General features: G+C 40.8%; 1 protein-coding gene and 1 long non-coding RNA gene across 9 annotated transcripts in view; one reads left to right on the top strand and one right to left on the bottom strand.

The window, feature by feature from the left end:
• LIMS1 (LIM zinc finger domain containing 1) overlaps positions 1-16,589 on the bottom strand; it is a 68,009-nt gene that overhangs the window by 14,533 nt on the left and 36,887 nt on the right. For 5 of the 7 annotated variants that reach the window (XM_088051080.1, XM_088051081.1, XM_014250930.2 and 2 more), the window contains exon 2: positions 2,030-2,189. In XM_088051080.1, coding sequence (XP_087907206.1) covers positions 2,030-2,189 — 160 coding nt within the window. Of the gene's footprint in view, positions 1-2,029; positions 2,190-4,411; positions 4,767-16,589 lie in introns of those variants that run through there. The other 2 variants (XM_005516570.3, XM_005516569.3) reach the window with 2 other exon arrangements.
• On the top strand, positions 4,805-15,169 carry LOC106628098 (uncharacterized). Of its 2 annotated transcripts, XR_015771793.1 has the most exons (4): positions 4,805-5,077; positions 5,255-5,355; positions 11,667-12,425; positions 13,636-15,169. It is a non-coding gene; the product is annotated as an uncharacterized LOC106628098 (long non-coding RNA). The 2 variants fall into 2 exon arrangements; XR_001331366.2 differs by lacking the exon at positions 13,636-15,169 and having other exon boundaries at positions 4,807-5,077; positions 11,667-13,629.

The following is a 16,589-nucleotide window of genomic DNA, read 5'->3' on the forward strand; positions in this document are numbered from 1 at the left end:
GCTCCCTCTTCTAACACCCTCCCTTCAGATAATTATATACATTGATGAGGTCACCTCTCAGTCATCTCTTCTTGAGTCTGAACAGGCCCAGCTCCCTCAGTGTATCCAATGTAATTTTACCTCAATAATAATTGTGGCAAGAAGTGTCTATCCTAACTGAAACTTTCTACTTTCTATGTAACATTTCTCAGGCTACCCAGCCTGAAAAAAAATCCTACAAACATTCGCCAAAACACGTTTAGCACACAGTGTTATTTTCATTCCTGTGACAATCTATAGGCTTCCCACTTCTGACTTACTGTCTTTTGAGAGCAGCCTGTTTCAGTAAGTGAGTGCTCAAAGACCAATCATCATGAATATGAATGTTAACAAGGTAGCAGTAGGAAGCAAAATGCCTCCATCCGGTATGTCTAAGCACCGCTAGGATGCTTGCCTCTGCCACAGAGATTCAGGTTTGGTCACCCATATGCAACTGAGAGACTGTAACATTCCTGAGCTAGGCCCAAAAACAGGACTTTCTTTCTGCTGTAGTCTCCCCTAGAAGATACAGGCTGCCTGGAGCATGATTTCCCCATCTTCTATCTTTAAGGACCATTCAGCTTTCTGAAAGGGGTCCCTGGAATGTCTCATTGTTTTTTAAGTCAGAAAAAGAATGAATAAAGTATTCATCATTTAGAGAAAATACATTTTAATGGTTAAAAACAATTTTATTAACATAATTACAAATATTTTCGTTTTGAAATGTTTGTATCACTTTACATGGATGGCCTCTTTACCAAGTGAGCTCAGTATACATTAACAATTGTAAGGTAACTTGTTAAGTATCTAGTGGGGGTGTTCTTTTCTTTCAATTTAATTAATTCTGCCCCACAGCTCACCCTTTGATGTCTTATGAAATACTAGAGGCTGGTTTACTACAATTTGTGTAACGCTATCCCTAGAGTCTTTTGATCCTCAAACAAGGTGAGAAAAAGCAAATCCCCAGGAATCCTTTTAGGCAGTCTCTTTTGCAATCCACACTTCTTCCTCAGCCTCTCCTCATCACCACGTAACATGTCTCTGTAAAATTAGAAATGCTTCTATGGAAGATAAACTACTGTGCTCTTGCCAAAGGATGACACCTGTATGTGAGAGCACAGAATTGTTCCTTTTACACTCTGCTCATTTTCTGATTAATTTTGATTCATTATGACACAAATCCTGTAACTGCTACCCTAAGATGGACTGTAACTACTTGAGCAGGGCCTTATCTCTCTGACAGTAATTCCTTGTCTCATACCATCTATTGTTCCCTATGCCAATCACTTTGTATTTTATGAACCAGTCTAGAGCTTTCACTAAAGCCACTTCATGCTGAGCCACATCCTGGATTCTCATGATAGGGGAATGTAAAAGAAAATGAAACCTATACAAAAATACCCTCCTAAGCTGAAGCAAATCAACCTGGAGCTGAGAAATATGAATGGGATCAGGTTTTAACCCCTCAAAGTGTGTTAAGATCTGAAAATTTCAAATGCTCTGTATTGTTAAACTTAAGAGGTTATCTTACACTAGCCTGTCTGGTTTGGATCACAGCATGCTCACATACAGATCATCTCTTTTCCAATGCCAAGGTGGATTCACTCAACTCAGCAATAAACCTCCTATGGACCACAGGATGGTGGGATTTCCCTCTATATGACTTTCTCCTAAGAAGTATGTTTTCTCTGTATTTCTGGTATGATACATCAGATTCACAAACTTCAGGGAAAAAATTTGCACTGAGAAAAAAAATCTCCAGGAGTTTTTCTCTCAGTGCTGATAACATTAAGGTCCACATTTAAAGAACATTATATACATTAATACCCTCCAAATTAGCACAGAAATGATTCTGGGTTTTTTTTTCTCCCTTTACTGGGCATACTCTTTCAGAGCCCAGATCCTCCCATGGGACTTTCTAAGCCATTCAACTGCCTGTAGCTACTTCTGCTATGGGAATGAGGGCTCAAGAAGGGGTATGGGGACAGGAGGGCTCCTCTGCCCCACTTACCTCATAGAAGAGCCCTTCGGGGAACTGCTGAAAGCACTGGGCGCAGACGAAGCACTGCTCGTGGTACAGCTCACCATTGCTGTTGACAATTTTCTCGGCAGGGGCGAAGCCCCCCCTGCAGCGCTCGCAGATGGCATTTGCAAGCGCGTTCGCCATGTTGCTGTCATTAAAAAAAAAAAGAATAAAAAAATAGAAAATTAACCTAAATAGACAACAGGACTGGTTGTGGGTCTTCCCTCCTCCCCACCCCCACCAGGTGAAACGGAATCAACCTAATGCTAAGCTGATCAAGTTGTTCAATGAATTTCATGGCTTGTGCCATCTCCTCAGAAATAAAGTTACCACTTCTCCCTGCTCCTAACTCTTTAGAAACAAAATCCCTGAGGTCCACTCTAATTAATTAAAAGCCCCAAACGGAAACATTGTCACTACAGCTTTTTATGATGAGAAAAGACAGGCAATTCAAAGTACTATAAAAATTATGAAATACATTAAGATTATTGACAAAAGGGAAAATATTAATGATTGAGGACTGGTGTTGCACAGTGAAATATAAACAATTTATTGTAAGCCAATTCTTAATTCTAAAGTATGTGCATATATATAACGGCATTAGTTCACAGCTCTAAATAAACAATGTGGAAGACTGTGCAGGATTTAGTCTGGCAGACATTAATGAAAAACAGAGTAGTTAAATAATTATCCTTTATACGAGCTCTGCATAGCTTGAAGTCATTTTACAAATTTAGTTTGAAATCATGGGATTCTTCATTGGTTTGTTAGGGTTTATGTCAGGGAGCTCAGCCCATCATGTGCCAGCTCATAGCCCACTCCAGGGCCAAGGGGGAGGGTGGGAATGCTCTGACTGCCCCACTGCGACCCACACACAGGCCAACACAAGCTGGCAAACCATGTCAGGGACGCAAAGAAATATTGAAACAGCAACCTGGGTTGCTTCTCAAAGGTACAGGACCAAAGAAAATGGCAATGAGGTAGCTGTTCACATCTGTGGAAGACAGTACAGCTGTGTTTCAGTTAATTAAGGCCTGAAAAAGGCTCTTTAGATTTTCCCTTTGCAAAAGTTTTGTCACTCATACCTAGACTCTCAAAGCTCTGCCTTTCATGATCACCCCTCTGTGCTAATACCATGTGGTAGCAGAGAGCAAATATAGGGCAACAGTCTAATTTGATTACAATCTGATGTCAGCTGACAAAAGCACCTACTCAGAATGTATCTGGAAGGTTGTTACACAAGTGATATTATTTGAAACACACGTGTATGCATGCACACATTTTGATACAGCTATCATGCTGTGACAGCAAGTGCAGAGTCCACAATCCTCTGCAAGATGCCAAGCCTTCCTTCTTATCCTTTCAAGGGGATAAGACCTCTGGGCTCCCACCATGTTCAGTAGGAATTGAATTCATTCCTTACACACCATCCATGGGAGCAAGCAAACACCTAGCACGTGGTTCAAAATGGAATGTGTTTTATCTATTTCTTACACTGTCTCACAGAAGAGCCCTACACAAGGTCACATCTGACATGTTATTATTAGCTGGCACTTTTTTTCTCTCCCTCTTGATCTTTGCAGATGAGGGAAACAGTAAGTGCCATCCAAATATCCACTGCCCTCACAGTGAAATGTGTGGGCAAATTTCACATGCAGATCAGATGCAGGATGGTCTAACCCATACATAACAGACAGACCTATGGACAAACTGCAGTGACTATACACATAAACTGTGATCAACTATAAAGCTGATGGTCTTCATGGACCATGTATGCTTTCTGTGGGGCAAAACACCAGTCAATTTCTCCATTCTCCTTATCAATCTAAATGAAGAATAATCACAAGAGAAACTGGCATCTTTCATCTTCACTTCAACAATGCTCGAGCATTAAGGATGTTAAGCACTACTACATGTAAAGGATAATCCAGGCAAAAACATAAAACAAAGTTCAAGAACACATAAAAACAAAGTTTGCCTCTTCAGGAAGAAGTGCTTCACTTCTAAACACATAATATATGTAAAACTAGTGAAGTATGTAATACTTCTGCATTAATGAAGCAGTTTATCCATTTGCCCAGAATAACTAGCAAACAACCTGAAGGCAGAGAGACTACTTTACAAATTCCAACACCATTTTACTGCAGATAAAAATTTCTGACGCAATTCATGATGAAATTTAAAGTAACAGTTCAAATTTTAGTTGACAGTTACAACTGGCAATGTTTCAAGCAGAACAGTGGCAAAGGTTGGATGAGAGAACAGCTTGCGCAGCCTGAACCTCAGATCTCAGATAATAAAATACATTATGTACAATACACCAGTAATGTCATTGCAGTTAGACCCCAAAGCTGAACAGAATGAACTTACAATCTTGCATAAAAGTCACAAAATTCTTTGTAGAGTTTTATTTCACTGTGCCTACGTTGCAATTTTGACACTGGTTTCTCGCCTTCATTTCCTGCAGAGTTGTGAGCATCAGGAGCGACCTTGTATGCAATCTCTTCATCTTCTGGGATGGGGTATGGCTGAGCTCTGCGCTGGAAGTCCATCTTGCTCTGATTGCTTTCCCGGGTGTATATATTCTATGCTTATACTGCAAAGAAGCTGTAGCCAAAGTCTGCAAAACAATGTGCTGGACTTCCCCTTGTTCGCAGCAAAGTGATTTACTTTCACAGCCCCGTGTCATGTAGCTGGAGCTACTCAGCACCCTGCTAGAGCTTCAAGTTAAAAGTTCAGTGGCAGGGCTGTGTGCCTGTCACACTGAGATTTACTGAGGCTGGCTGTGCACAGAGAACACTCCCCTGCCAGGCCCTCATGTAAACTCGAATGCTGGAAAGGGTCTTCACTGTCACTTCACTGACAGAAGCTGCCCAGGAGAGCTGTGGCGTGAGTAACCTATGTGAGTAAATAAGTTCACCACCGAATTTGTCTGCAGCTTCTTTCTGCTGAGAGGGTGTGGAGGCAGCGTCCAACAATATTTTATCATGGGCAAACCAGCAGTGAAAAGCAGGAAGAGAATACTGCTGTCTCCAGGTAAATATTGCTTTAATGCTATAGTGTGTTAATTACATTGTAAAAATGGCCTTTATAATGATCCACTTGTGTTTTCTAAGCCATATGTGTTGAATTTATCTATAAGTGTCTTTTCTCTTGTCAGTACTTCAGCCAAGGGGTAGGTACAGGCAGTTTGATTTCTGTTGTGTTTCTCAGGCCATTAATGAAATTGACAGACACGCCATGGACAATATATGAAGGAGGAAAACCAAAGCTTTATTTCCAGTGACCTGCTGCATTTAGAACAACTATCCAATGTAAGAACAGTAACTGAACTAAGATTTGCAGCTAATAATTACACTCCTTCAAGCTCTCCCTATTTGAAGCACAGTGCTTGTGGCAGATGTGGGACACTTGGCTTCTTGCACTTTCTAGCTGCAGAAAAGGAAGGCTTTTGGGAAGCCCTCCTGAGTAACTAACTTTTGTGTTGAACTGTCTCAGCCTTGTTAGTAATAAGCTGAACTGCAGAACTGCATGCACTTTGTGCTCATGACACCTAGCACACTGGCAGTTGAAGAATCTACTAGTCTGTGAGAGAGCATGAGGAAGCAGAGGATGACAAGAAGGAGATGAGTAAACAGGAACAAATATAGAAACTAGAAGATCAGAGAATCATAGAATCATTTAGGCTGGAAAAGACCTCAAGTCCACTGAGTCCAACCATTAAACTGATAATGCCATATTCACCACTAAACCAAGTCCCCAAGTGTCACACATACAAATATTTTAAATACCTCCAGGAATGGTGACTCCAGTGTTTGACAACATTTCCGTGACAAAATTTTTCCTGATCTCCAATCTAAACCTCCTCTGGCACAACTTGAGACCATTTCTTCTTGTCCCGTCATAAAATATGACAGAAGGTCCAGTCAAGGCTACAATTTCTTAATATACCTGCACCCTCCTGCTGAGGATCTGGTTGATGATGGTTTCTGGCCATATACCTCACCAGCAGCTGGGACAGCTTGCTCATCAAGTGTACAGCAGCCCACACACCACTCTCCATGCAGGCCTGAGCTTGAACACAGCCACCTTCCCGCAGCTCAGCCAACACAGTTCTACGCTGCTGCTTCTGCTGACACATCTGTGGAATGGGTTTGGTCAGTCTCTTTCCTCCACTTCCCCTCAACAAGGAGCAACCCCTTAGGCAAGATATTTCCCTGTGTAGGTGGGACCCAGGCAGCATGACCCTGTTTATCTGCCTGTCCGTAGGTGTGATTATTCACCCTATGCCACAGCTACCAGGAGTCACAAGCTCTAACAGGCAAAGGAGGCTGCACCCTCACCACTGACACAGCCTGGCTGCAGCTCAAGCCCTATTTTAACCTGTCGTGGGGCAAGCTCCAGATGAAGCAATGCTCAGACTGTAGCCCTAAGCCACAAAGATCTTGCCAGAGCACCATTGCAGTCCTGGAACAAAAGGTTTCTGCATTCTCTGGAGCATGAGTGATGAAAATGAGCAGTGTCTGCCAAAAGACTTGCAGGTATAGTGATGCCAGTTCTTCGTCTTGCTTCCTAACATTTTCTGCACAGGCTAATGTTGAGCTTCTGTGGGTATAAAGAACTTCAGTGAGACTGACTGCAGCGGACTAAAAATGCTGATTCATCCAGGATTAGTGCAGGTGCACGAAGCCACTAAGATAAGAAACAGCAAGTCACCCTATCTCTTCCTCTTATCACAATTTTCTCAACAATTTCTCAACTCTTTTCCTGCATTTTGTCGCAGATCACAGACAATTCTCCTGGGAAGATGCTGCTGCAAATCAAAAGTGCCCTGTAGAGTCTTTCTCCTGGTGGACTACTACAATTCTTGCAGTAACCGAAGTCCGCAGGTGACCAATGTGGCTGGAAGCCACTTCTGCTACCTCATGTCCTCTTTGGTCAACAAGAAAACATTTGCTTGCTTCTTCAGCTTGCTACTGTGCAATCTTCTGCATGACTGTAGCAAAACAAGTAGTACAGCACGTTAGTGCAGTACGATGTCCATCCAAAAGCCTGATTTTATCTTCCTAGGTTTTTTCAAGAAGAAGTCCTTCAAAATAATAGGACTTACGTGCAATAAGTAAAAGCTGTCAGGTTCTCCAGTCATATTACCATTGTTGCTGGTGGAATGACTCCCAGTTTCTTCCACTAAGCAAGAAAGGAGCTTGACAGGAGTTTAGAAAGGGCCTTTATGCTACTAAAACAAAACACAGCTTCTACTGTGAAGGTCTGATAATCCACAAACCCAGAGCAGCTGGCCATCTTTCTCTTTTCTGACATTTTGCAGGAGGCATGCTGCCAAGATCTGAAATACATTGTTAAAAATACACTGCATTTTCATTAGGGAATTCTAGGTTTCTCTGAGGTGAAGCTGTCTCCACGGGGAGTGAGAAGCATGTAAGGGGTTGTTTTGCAGCAGCAACAGTTTCCCATGGGCATTCCCTGGGATATGGGACAAAACACACCAGCCTGTTGTTAAAGATGCAGTGTTAGGGAGAAGAGAAAAGGGACTTGAACGTTTAACTAGAAAAGGTAGGTATGAAACGAAAAGACAATCACACTGAGGATCTTATCAGAAGCCAAAACGGGTGGTTTTGGAAGGTGCTGAAGGAAATGGTAGAAGAGGGAGGGAGTAGTGTTCCACTACAGTTACCAGAAGGGCTTTGGTAAACAATAGCAAAAATAGGCACACTGCCTAATCCCTGCTGACGGACGACTGCCGCCTCACTCCGCGCTGCTTTCTCTGGACAGCTTTCCAATCTGGCTGCCCATGCCGGCGGCAGAGCTGCCGGGGACTCTTACAGAGACGGCTCGGTGGCCAGCCAAGCCCGCTGAGCACTTCACTCCGTGCCACAAATAGCTGTGTGCGGAGCAGCCACGGCCCCAAACAAGGTGCTTGGCAAAGGCAGCTGCTGCTTGGCAACCTATTTGTGCCACCATGACATATCAGTGCACCGTCGGGACAGGCGGGGGGGATGAGTAAGCACAGTGCGTCCCACCACTTCCCTCACAGGTACGTGTGGTTTCATTTTAATGATATATTAACAGATGATATGCAGGGACTCTCACACGCAAAATACAGAACAACCTAGAACAGAAGTTTGACTGCAAAAGATGCGTGGGCTTGCAGTGCCCTGCTCTGATTTCTGCATCGACATTTTAAAGCACTAGTTGACCTTTTGTGGGGGTTCTTTATTGAAATTAAAAACATTCTTGGGTTCTGGTTGCTGCAATTGTTTATCTCTTAAGCAATAAAATACTTTCCCTGTTAAGCTAGTCTCCTAAGGCAGTTTGAAAGAAGGTATGAATCCTTCATATAATTCAAATGCACATTACAGGTAGGATTTTCACATGTCCTCAGCACAGCTCTAACTACTTTTTCTATTAAAAATGATGAAAAACCATCTTGAAACCACTGCAGTAAAAATCAGGTGAATTCTGAGTGCTCCTGGAAGTTTCATTCTTTAGTCTTCACCTCAAAATGCGTAATTAAGCTTATGTGGTGGAAGTTTAAACAGGGCAAACAAAAAAGCAATTCTAGTTGCTTCATATCCTTCAGTATAAATTTATTCTAGTATAAACATGTCCAAAAAATGCTTTGGTCTCCGCAAACAGAGAAGGTTCACATTCCATCTCTCCATAAGGAAGTAAATATAACTGGAATAGACAGGTAAGCAGCAGCTTCCCACGCAATGTTTATCAGTCATTCAGGCACAGTGAAATATCAGCCTCTGACAGAATTTGCAGAAAGGGAGAGCAATATCCAACTACAGCATTTTCCTGTTCTAAGTAATATTTCAGCAAAGTATTGTGTTTTCTTCCTGCTGGTTATAAGTATTACCAAATGAAGTCATGCTCTGTACAAATCAAGTAATGACTTCTGTGTACAGATATTTGATGCTCTTTAAAACATTCACCTCTTCCCCCACTACTGTTTTTCTTTATCCTGTGCAGACAGGAAAAATAAAACAAACACAGTATAATATATGAGAAGCTCAGAACTCCAATAATTTTGTGTTCCATGACACACAGCATATTATGGGTTACTCTTGAAATTCACACCTTGTGTAACTGACTGCATGCCTACTTCATTATGATATCCAAGTTTTGTATCCAAGTTCTTCCAACTCTATAAATTTTAAGGATGCATTTGCACTGATGCATTTTATATAATATTTACAGCCTTATTTCCAATTTAAGAATAATATAAAAGGTCACCCACTCAGTACTAGGGGCTGCACATCAAATGTCCCTGAGACACTCTCTGTGAAAAGAACCATCTTTTCAAGGTCAAAGAGAGAAGATCAGGTCCACACCAAGCTCCAAAAAAGTGACAGGACAAGAAGAAACAACCTCAAGTTGTATCAAGGGAGGTTCAGGTTTGACATTAAATTTTGTTTTTCATGCAAAGGGGTGTCAAGCATTGGAACAGGCTGCCCAGAGAAGTGGTGGAGTCAACATCCCTGAAACTGTTTAAAAGATATGTAGATGTGGCACTTGCGGACACAGTTTAAAGGTGGACTTGGCAGTGCTGGGTTACTGGTTGGACTTGATAACCTTAGGAGGTTGTAACAACCTAAATGATTCTATGATTCTAAAATTATGCAGTAATATATTTCTCCTTAGGGTAATGGTTTCCTAGCACCAATATTCAGTTCATGTCACTGATATCCACCAAAAATCCTCCACTGAATCCTAAGTGTAATGGCAAATGCCAACCTTTGATTGTGCCTGAGTCATCTGCCTGCACTGTGTGGAACCAATGTTTTGACAAGCTGAACACCATGACCTGAGCAGTTCATCTAGGAGCTATAATTAATACTATGACTCAACATAACACCCCAGCAATCAGGAGAGACTTCCAGTACATCCACGCAGCTCCTTGTAGGGCAGAGAGAACTGCAACACCAGGATTCCCAGCTCACAGCAACATCCTTATTATAGTCACATCTCCACTGGAGACACCATGCTGAGGACTGACCTTCAGCTTCAGTAACCTGCACGTCACAGACATCTTTTATTATTACCTTATTACTATTAATCTACACTTTAAGCAACATGATCTCTTCTCACTTTCATTAGTTTGAGCTTCTATATGATGAAGCACAAAGTTTTTCATTGCCTAAATTAATTTTGAGCAGAAGTACAATGTGCTATAGAAAACATCTCCTCAGCTGTTCCTCTTCTCTCACACATATACCAACTTGTAACTATTAGTCACTCCAGGTTTTGGTTTCACATTTTTCTCTTCCTACATTCACTACAGCATCACCAGGCTTTAAAACCTGGTGCAGACAATTGGCAGCTAAGCCAATACTGCAGCATGAAATAACAGCCTTCATATTCAACTGCCAAGAGAACAACCAGAAGCAGTTTATGTTAGTGAGACTCAAGAATGAGTAATGTATCAACAAGTAACGTTAAAATAGCATTTTGACTTCATTACGACAGTCTTAAAATTTAGGGTAATGCAAACTAAGGGTCTTCATCTTATTTATTAGTTATTCAATGCTAGTAGCATTCCTGTCAAGTAAACATGAATGAATTTCAGTAGCAGTTTGTGCAAAGCAAGACTTCCATGCATTTTTCTAGCAGGTTTGGCAAGGTTTTTTTAAACTTTTTTGCCAGGTTTTTTTAAAGTAATGGTTTCTGTCCCAACACCTGACTAATCCTCAATGAGTAAAGCAGCAGTGGACAGTTACAGTAGCTATTGTATGATGGAAGAGGATATAGAAGTTACCCCTTAAAAGAATATACTGCTGGGATCATTCAAAAGAACAGTGGGTTTTTTTGCTTGACAGAATGGAAGCAAAGGAAAGAGAGAAGATGACAGGGCTTTGTGCTTTCAATAAGAGGGATTCGATCCCTGCCAAGCCTCCTTCTGCTTTGCTACATACCCTGGTGTAATCTGAGGAGTAGCTTTAGAAAGCATTTTAGAAAGCATTTGAGTTTTACAACTATGCAAACACTTGTACATTTCAGGCAAAATTCATAATCCACAACTTGGTAGCTCATGGAGTTATCCTATTCTGAAGCTGCACTGCTACAAAGTCCTTTAAAAAAGTATATGCATTAGGACCAGTTTTACAATGTATCAGAAATATAGGGTATGCTTCGCTTCAGTTTCTGAAATCTGGGAGAAGAAACAAAAAATTTTTGTTTCAACAAAAACTTTGTTCAAACAAAAACTGAAAAGCCAAATATTGTGCAGGACAAACAGCTTTCAACACAAACTTCCCATACTGGAACAAGGGGCCAGCCAGAGCAGTTTTGAGGCATGACTCTGAGTGGGAATCCAATAGTTGCATAGAAACAGAGTTCAAAAGGTAGACTCACCTTGGGATCAAGAACTTTATGAAGAGTGTGGCATGCATGGATTTCACATGCTAGAAAAGACAAACATAATTGAACATTTGCTCTACCTTTGTCCACTCATTCCTTGCTGGAGCAGCTTGAATGTTTTGAATCTTTCATTTTAAAAAGCACAAGCTGAGAAATGCTGCCAGGTATTGCTATCTGTGTCTGCCAGTATGTTACTTCCTTTGAGGTTAATAATAAAAAGTTGTTAATTCATTTTTTTTTCTAGCTCTATTATGACCATTAGGACAGCCAGAAACAGAAGAAGAGCTACAAGGAAATATGTCACAAAAGTCAGAAACCAAATTTCTCTTGCTGGACAAAAGGCTCCAAAAGATCAGAAAGGTTCATCTATAAAGACACATCACAGGATGACTTTGAATCTGCTGGCAAAATTGAGCAGTATCATCAAAAAGCCCTGCTCATAGAGCATTATATTTAAAGCCATCATTTCAGAATTCAACCAGCAACTACCTAAAATGAGAATTTCTACAAAGCTCTCAGATGAAATAATGAAAACTGAACAATGGCAGCCTAAAGCTGCTATGATGAATCAAGCAAGGAAAAAAAAAACCATATAACTATGTGTACTACACCATCAGATAATACACATGAAAACTCAAAGCACTGAGTGACTTAAATAAATGCCCTGATGCTGGGTGCAAGGCAAGACCAGAGGAGTTAATTGAAGGAAAAAACACTGAATGCCACAAACTCCATAGGAAGTGTCTGAGCCACAGCTGGTGGCAAGCTGGGGTTACTACCAAGGGCAATCCCATAAAAGGCTCACTCTCATTCTACCTCCCTTCAGAGGCATCAACCTTTGGCCATCCTCAGAAGCAGCATACTTGGCAAGCTGTTCCAATGCCTGGAGAGCATCATGTAAAAGGCTCATGGTCCTCTTGAGGACACTGTGTCAGTTAGCTTCAGGTTTCCTAGAACAGCTCAGAGACCTCAAGAAAACAAAACAAAAAAAATATACAGAAAGGTAATCCAAACTTACAACCTTTAGACTTTTCTCCCGGATACCTGCAAGTCAGTAATTTTTAGTAAGTGGTAACACTGACATAATTCAGTTTTTCTCTTCTGTGTGTAAATTCACTTCAGTGTGACAGGCTGTATTCAAAGGACAGCTTAATTATAATGAAGAATAATAAGCAATCACAGTACCTTTTCTTTAGAGAACACCTCTGATTAGGTATCATCGGGACACATGAAAACAACAGTGAAAGAAATGCACAATTTACCTTTAGTTAGCTAAACCTGTAAATAAGAGCAGTGAAAATCTTAATTGCTATAATTTAAATCCTGATTGAAGCTCATATGTCAACTAAAATGATAGATTTAAGAAGAAAAGCAGTTACTGCTTTGGTTGATGTTACACAAGCAGCTACCTCCGGACATTTGGAGTCATAAGAGGTGATAGCTCAGGCTAGCAAGTCAAGTAAAATCGCTTAGTTGTTATGCAAGGTAGGAGACAAGGGGTGAGAAAGAAGGCAGGCAAAAAAGGGTGTGTTCCTTAGGAGTTATTTTAACCCCTAGAGCAATGAAAAGTACAGAACAAATGAACAGTAAAGCCTCTAGTCATGTTCGTAATTATAACTAAGGTGCAATGCAAATTCTAGGTATCCCAATATTTAAATCCAACAACGAAACATATTTTTGCTGGCTGTAAGTTACTCTAATTAATGGTACCAATTCAGTGTTACATTTACATGGACAAATCCCTTCTTCAATTAGAGCAGCTAGCAGACAAGCTGAAGTGTTTCTTAGTTCAGAACTCCCAAGCACCTGATTCAAATGAATATTTATAGCACTCAGCTCTCCACTATTCTAGCAGAGTTATTAGGGAGAAGCACAATTCTTTTTCTTAGCACTTATTTTAAAGATTTTCCTGCTTTAATAAATTAATCACTTTTTTAACCAAGGTATGGAATAATTATTGCTTCACCTGCTGACACTTGGCAGGGTGAGCAAGTTAAACAACTCTCACAGAAAGCAGACATATAAATGTTAACATTGGTGATGCTACAAAGAAACATTACCAGGAAAAATCAAATTTAAGTAAGCTTCCAGGTGCAGACAGATCACTTATTTTCTCCTTAACCTGCTCTCGGTACCCTAAAGCATCAGAAGGCTCAACAGGTCTCTGGTTTCCCAGACAGTCCCTGACCATCATTTTCATTCCTTCTTCCTAGGAAGAGCAGGTCTTCAGAGCTGGATGGCTGGAGACAGCTGTACACCTTGTCTGGCTGCTACACGTGTGATTTTGATGGCAGGTTAAAGAGATTCGTGACCTTGCACAACTCCTGAATGCTGTATCTCATAAAGAAAGGGAGACAGCCCTACCGTATTGCCATTGGGGGGAATTTTATTAATTTGTTTCTTTTTACACACACCTACAAGGCTTGCTGTGCAGAGCCTATCCCCCAAAGGCTCATTGGGATGTAACAATGTGCTTATGCCTCCTGTTTTGCCTGCAAGGAAATCTTTGTGCTTGAAATTTTCGGGCACATCCACATGCCTTCCAGCCAGGAGTCAATGTGCAGAGGCAGGCAGGAGCCTGAACAGATCCAGCAGATCGCCTGCACCTACTCACACACATGTACCCATGAGCTTCACCAGCAGAGAGCAAAGGGAATGCAGATACTTTACAACTATTAATATGGAAAACATCTACAATGCTTTCTGCACAGAACAGAGCAGTGAGCTATGAGGACCTGACAGCTACTGATGGAAGCTCATCAATGACTACTTATTGTAAATGCTGAAATTTACTGTTTGGTAAAAACTTGAGACTAACCTCTTCAAAACTTGTTTACATTTTTAATGGCATTTGAATGCATATGAACTTAGGAAAGAGAACTACAGATAGTAGCTAACTGATAAAATTAATTTTTAAGTGTAATTGCAAAAAAACCTCCAAAGATATTTGCCTCTGCTTTTGTCAGTACCTTGTACTGAGCCTTGAGAATTAATAGTATCAATTCTTTTAGAGGAATCATTCTATTTGCACAAAAACCCATGGGATGAGAAAGGGAAAGAGCAAAAATAGCAAGCATACTGCTATTGCTAAGTGACTCCTAATGATTAATCATAAATATATGTGTACAATTTCCTTTGCATCCTGTTTGCTGAGAAAAGCAGGAAAGAATAGCTCAGCATACAGTCAGAATTTTTTACATGCTGTTTCAAAAAACAAAGCAAGACAAGACCTACAGGAGATGCCATCTTTTTCCCATTAAATCAATATAGTTGGAAAAGAACAAGTCTTCAGAACAGTCTCTTCCGAAAAGCAGATTTTTCAGGTTGCATTTAGTTCAAGGACGGCTTGACAAGTTGCACACAGGAGAGACATGAAGGTGCCTGGCATCCTCCTGCATTTTGAACTCTGCACCCGGGGAGCATCCTGTATAATTTAGGTTTATGAGATGGTGAGTCTATTCAAGCAGGTGAAGAGAGGTCTGCATTCAGCATCCCAACCTCATTGGAGATCTAAACCAAGCACATTTTTGTACTTTACAAGTTCAAGAAAAGGATGGGCTATCCGGACCACCTTTTACAAGGCACAAACAGGCTGCAGCTCTCTAAAAATCAGTAAAGCACCAGTTGCATCTCTAGCAGCAGATTAAAAGGCTGCCAGAGAGATTATGGGGTTTGTTAAGTGATGCAGGGAGTGAGACAGAAAGAGAAGCCGTATTTCCTATTCCCACCAATATGATGTGCTGTCAGGACAAATTAAATGCATGTGATACATTATATGACAAACATATGTTCTGGTGCACATTTAGGAGTTTCAGTACATTGTTTCACAGTGCCCTAATTATTATATAATTATATAGTAATCTCACACAAATTAAGTACAAATGACACTGACAATCCCAGGAAAGAAAAAAGGCAGATTTTTGGCACCAAGTCCTGCTGAGCTGCTTTGAAATGCCAACACTTGGCTATGTCTCAGCTCAAGTTTGCAGGTACACAGATGCCTGTCCTACCAAGCACATCTGGCTCCTGCTGTGATGGCTGGACCCAGCAGGTGAAATTAAAGGTTTTAAGTACAGAAGTTCTCAAAGGGTGACCTGGGGACACTGGCACCTTGAGTATATTTTGGCCCAGGATTAGAAGAACACTACTTGAACTGAGAAAGCACGTTTCAGTGAACTGTTGCTGGAGGGCTGATATTATTTAACACATCTGGATTAATATGTATGCAAAACAAAATACAAAGGCATTAGAACAAAGAACTGGAGAGAGATACTATGAGAGGGCATTAAAAAGCCATGGATGGCAAGATATATTTAGCAGACATAAAAGAAACCTCTTGTCTTTCTTGTGGACTCTAGATACTCTGAAAGTATTAGCTAAGGACAGGCATCTAAGTGGCACTGGGAGAATATAAAAAAAAACTAGAGGTTTCCATTTTTAGAAAACTAATGAGCTTCTCGTCTTTGTTCCCAATTGTTCTTTGCCCTGTTGACATGTCATAATTCTGTATGTATAACGCCACAACCTTTTGTCATGAAGAATGCAGTAAAAATTACAAACAAGCCTGCCTTGCAACACGCTGAACTATCACAATAGCGGTTAGGAATATGGTTAGGAAGGAGCAAGGTTTAGTTTGAATAAGAACCAGCTTAAGCTATTAGCAAACATAAGATAAGCTCTGTTTTCAGGTATGGGTTGTCCCCCTGTGCTCTAAAAGCATCATCTGACCATGTTCTAGTCACCTTCTTGTACCTCCAACACTCTTCCCTCCACTGATCCACAAGCCCCTGATTCACTATTTCCTCCAATTTGGATTTTATTTCTCAAGACCAATCCCTGTTTCATGTATTTCTCATCTTTAAATGGAAGAGTCTCGGGAGATTAAAACACCCAGATTTCTACTGGTGCAGTAAATATATCCCTTCCCCCTGTCCAGCCCCAAAATGGTCTAATTCCTATCTTGGATATGCATAGTAATAACAGCAACACAACCATACAGATTTAATACACATTTTTATGTATATGCTTTAGAAAGAGGCTTTATCTTCTCCAAATAGATCTATTTTTCTTCATTTCTAGTTTTGTACAAAAGAAACTAAATGTCCAAATGTCAAGAATCTCTGCACATCTCTTACTCTGCTAAGTCTGGGTATTCTTCCAACTGCAG

This window comes from Pseudopodoces humilis, chromosome 2, assembly GCF_049639895.1.
Source record: "Pseudopodoces humilis isolate 2021_Gansu_Grassland_sample_001 chromosome 2, ASM4963989v1, whole genome shotgun sequence".
NCBI lineage: Eukaryota > Metazoa > Chordata > Aves > Passeriformes > Paridae > Pseudopodoces > Pseudopodoces humilis.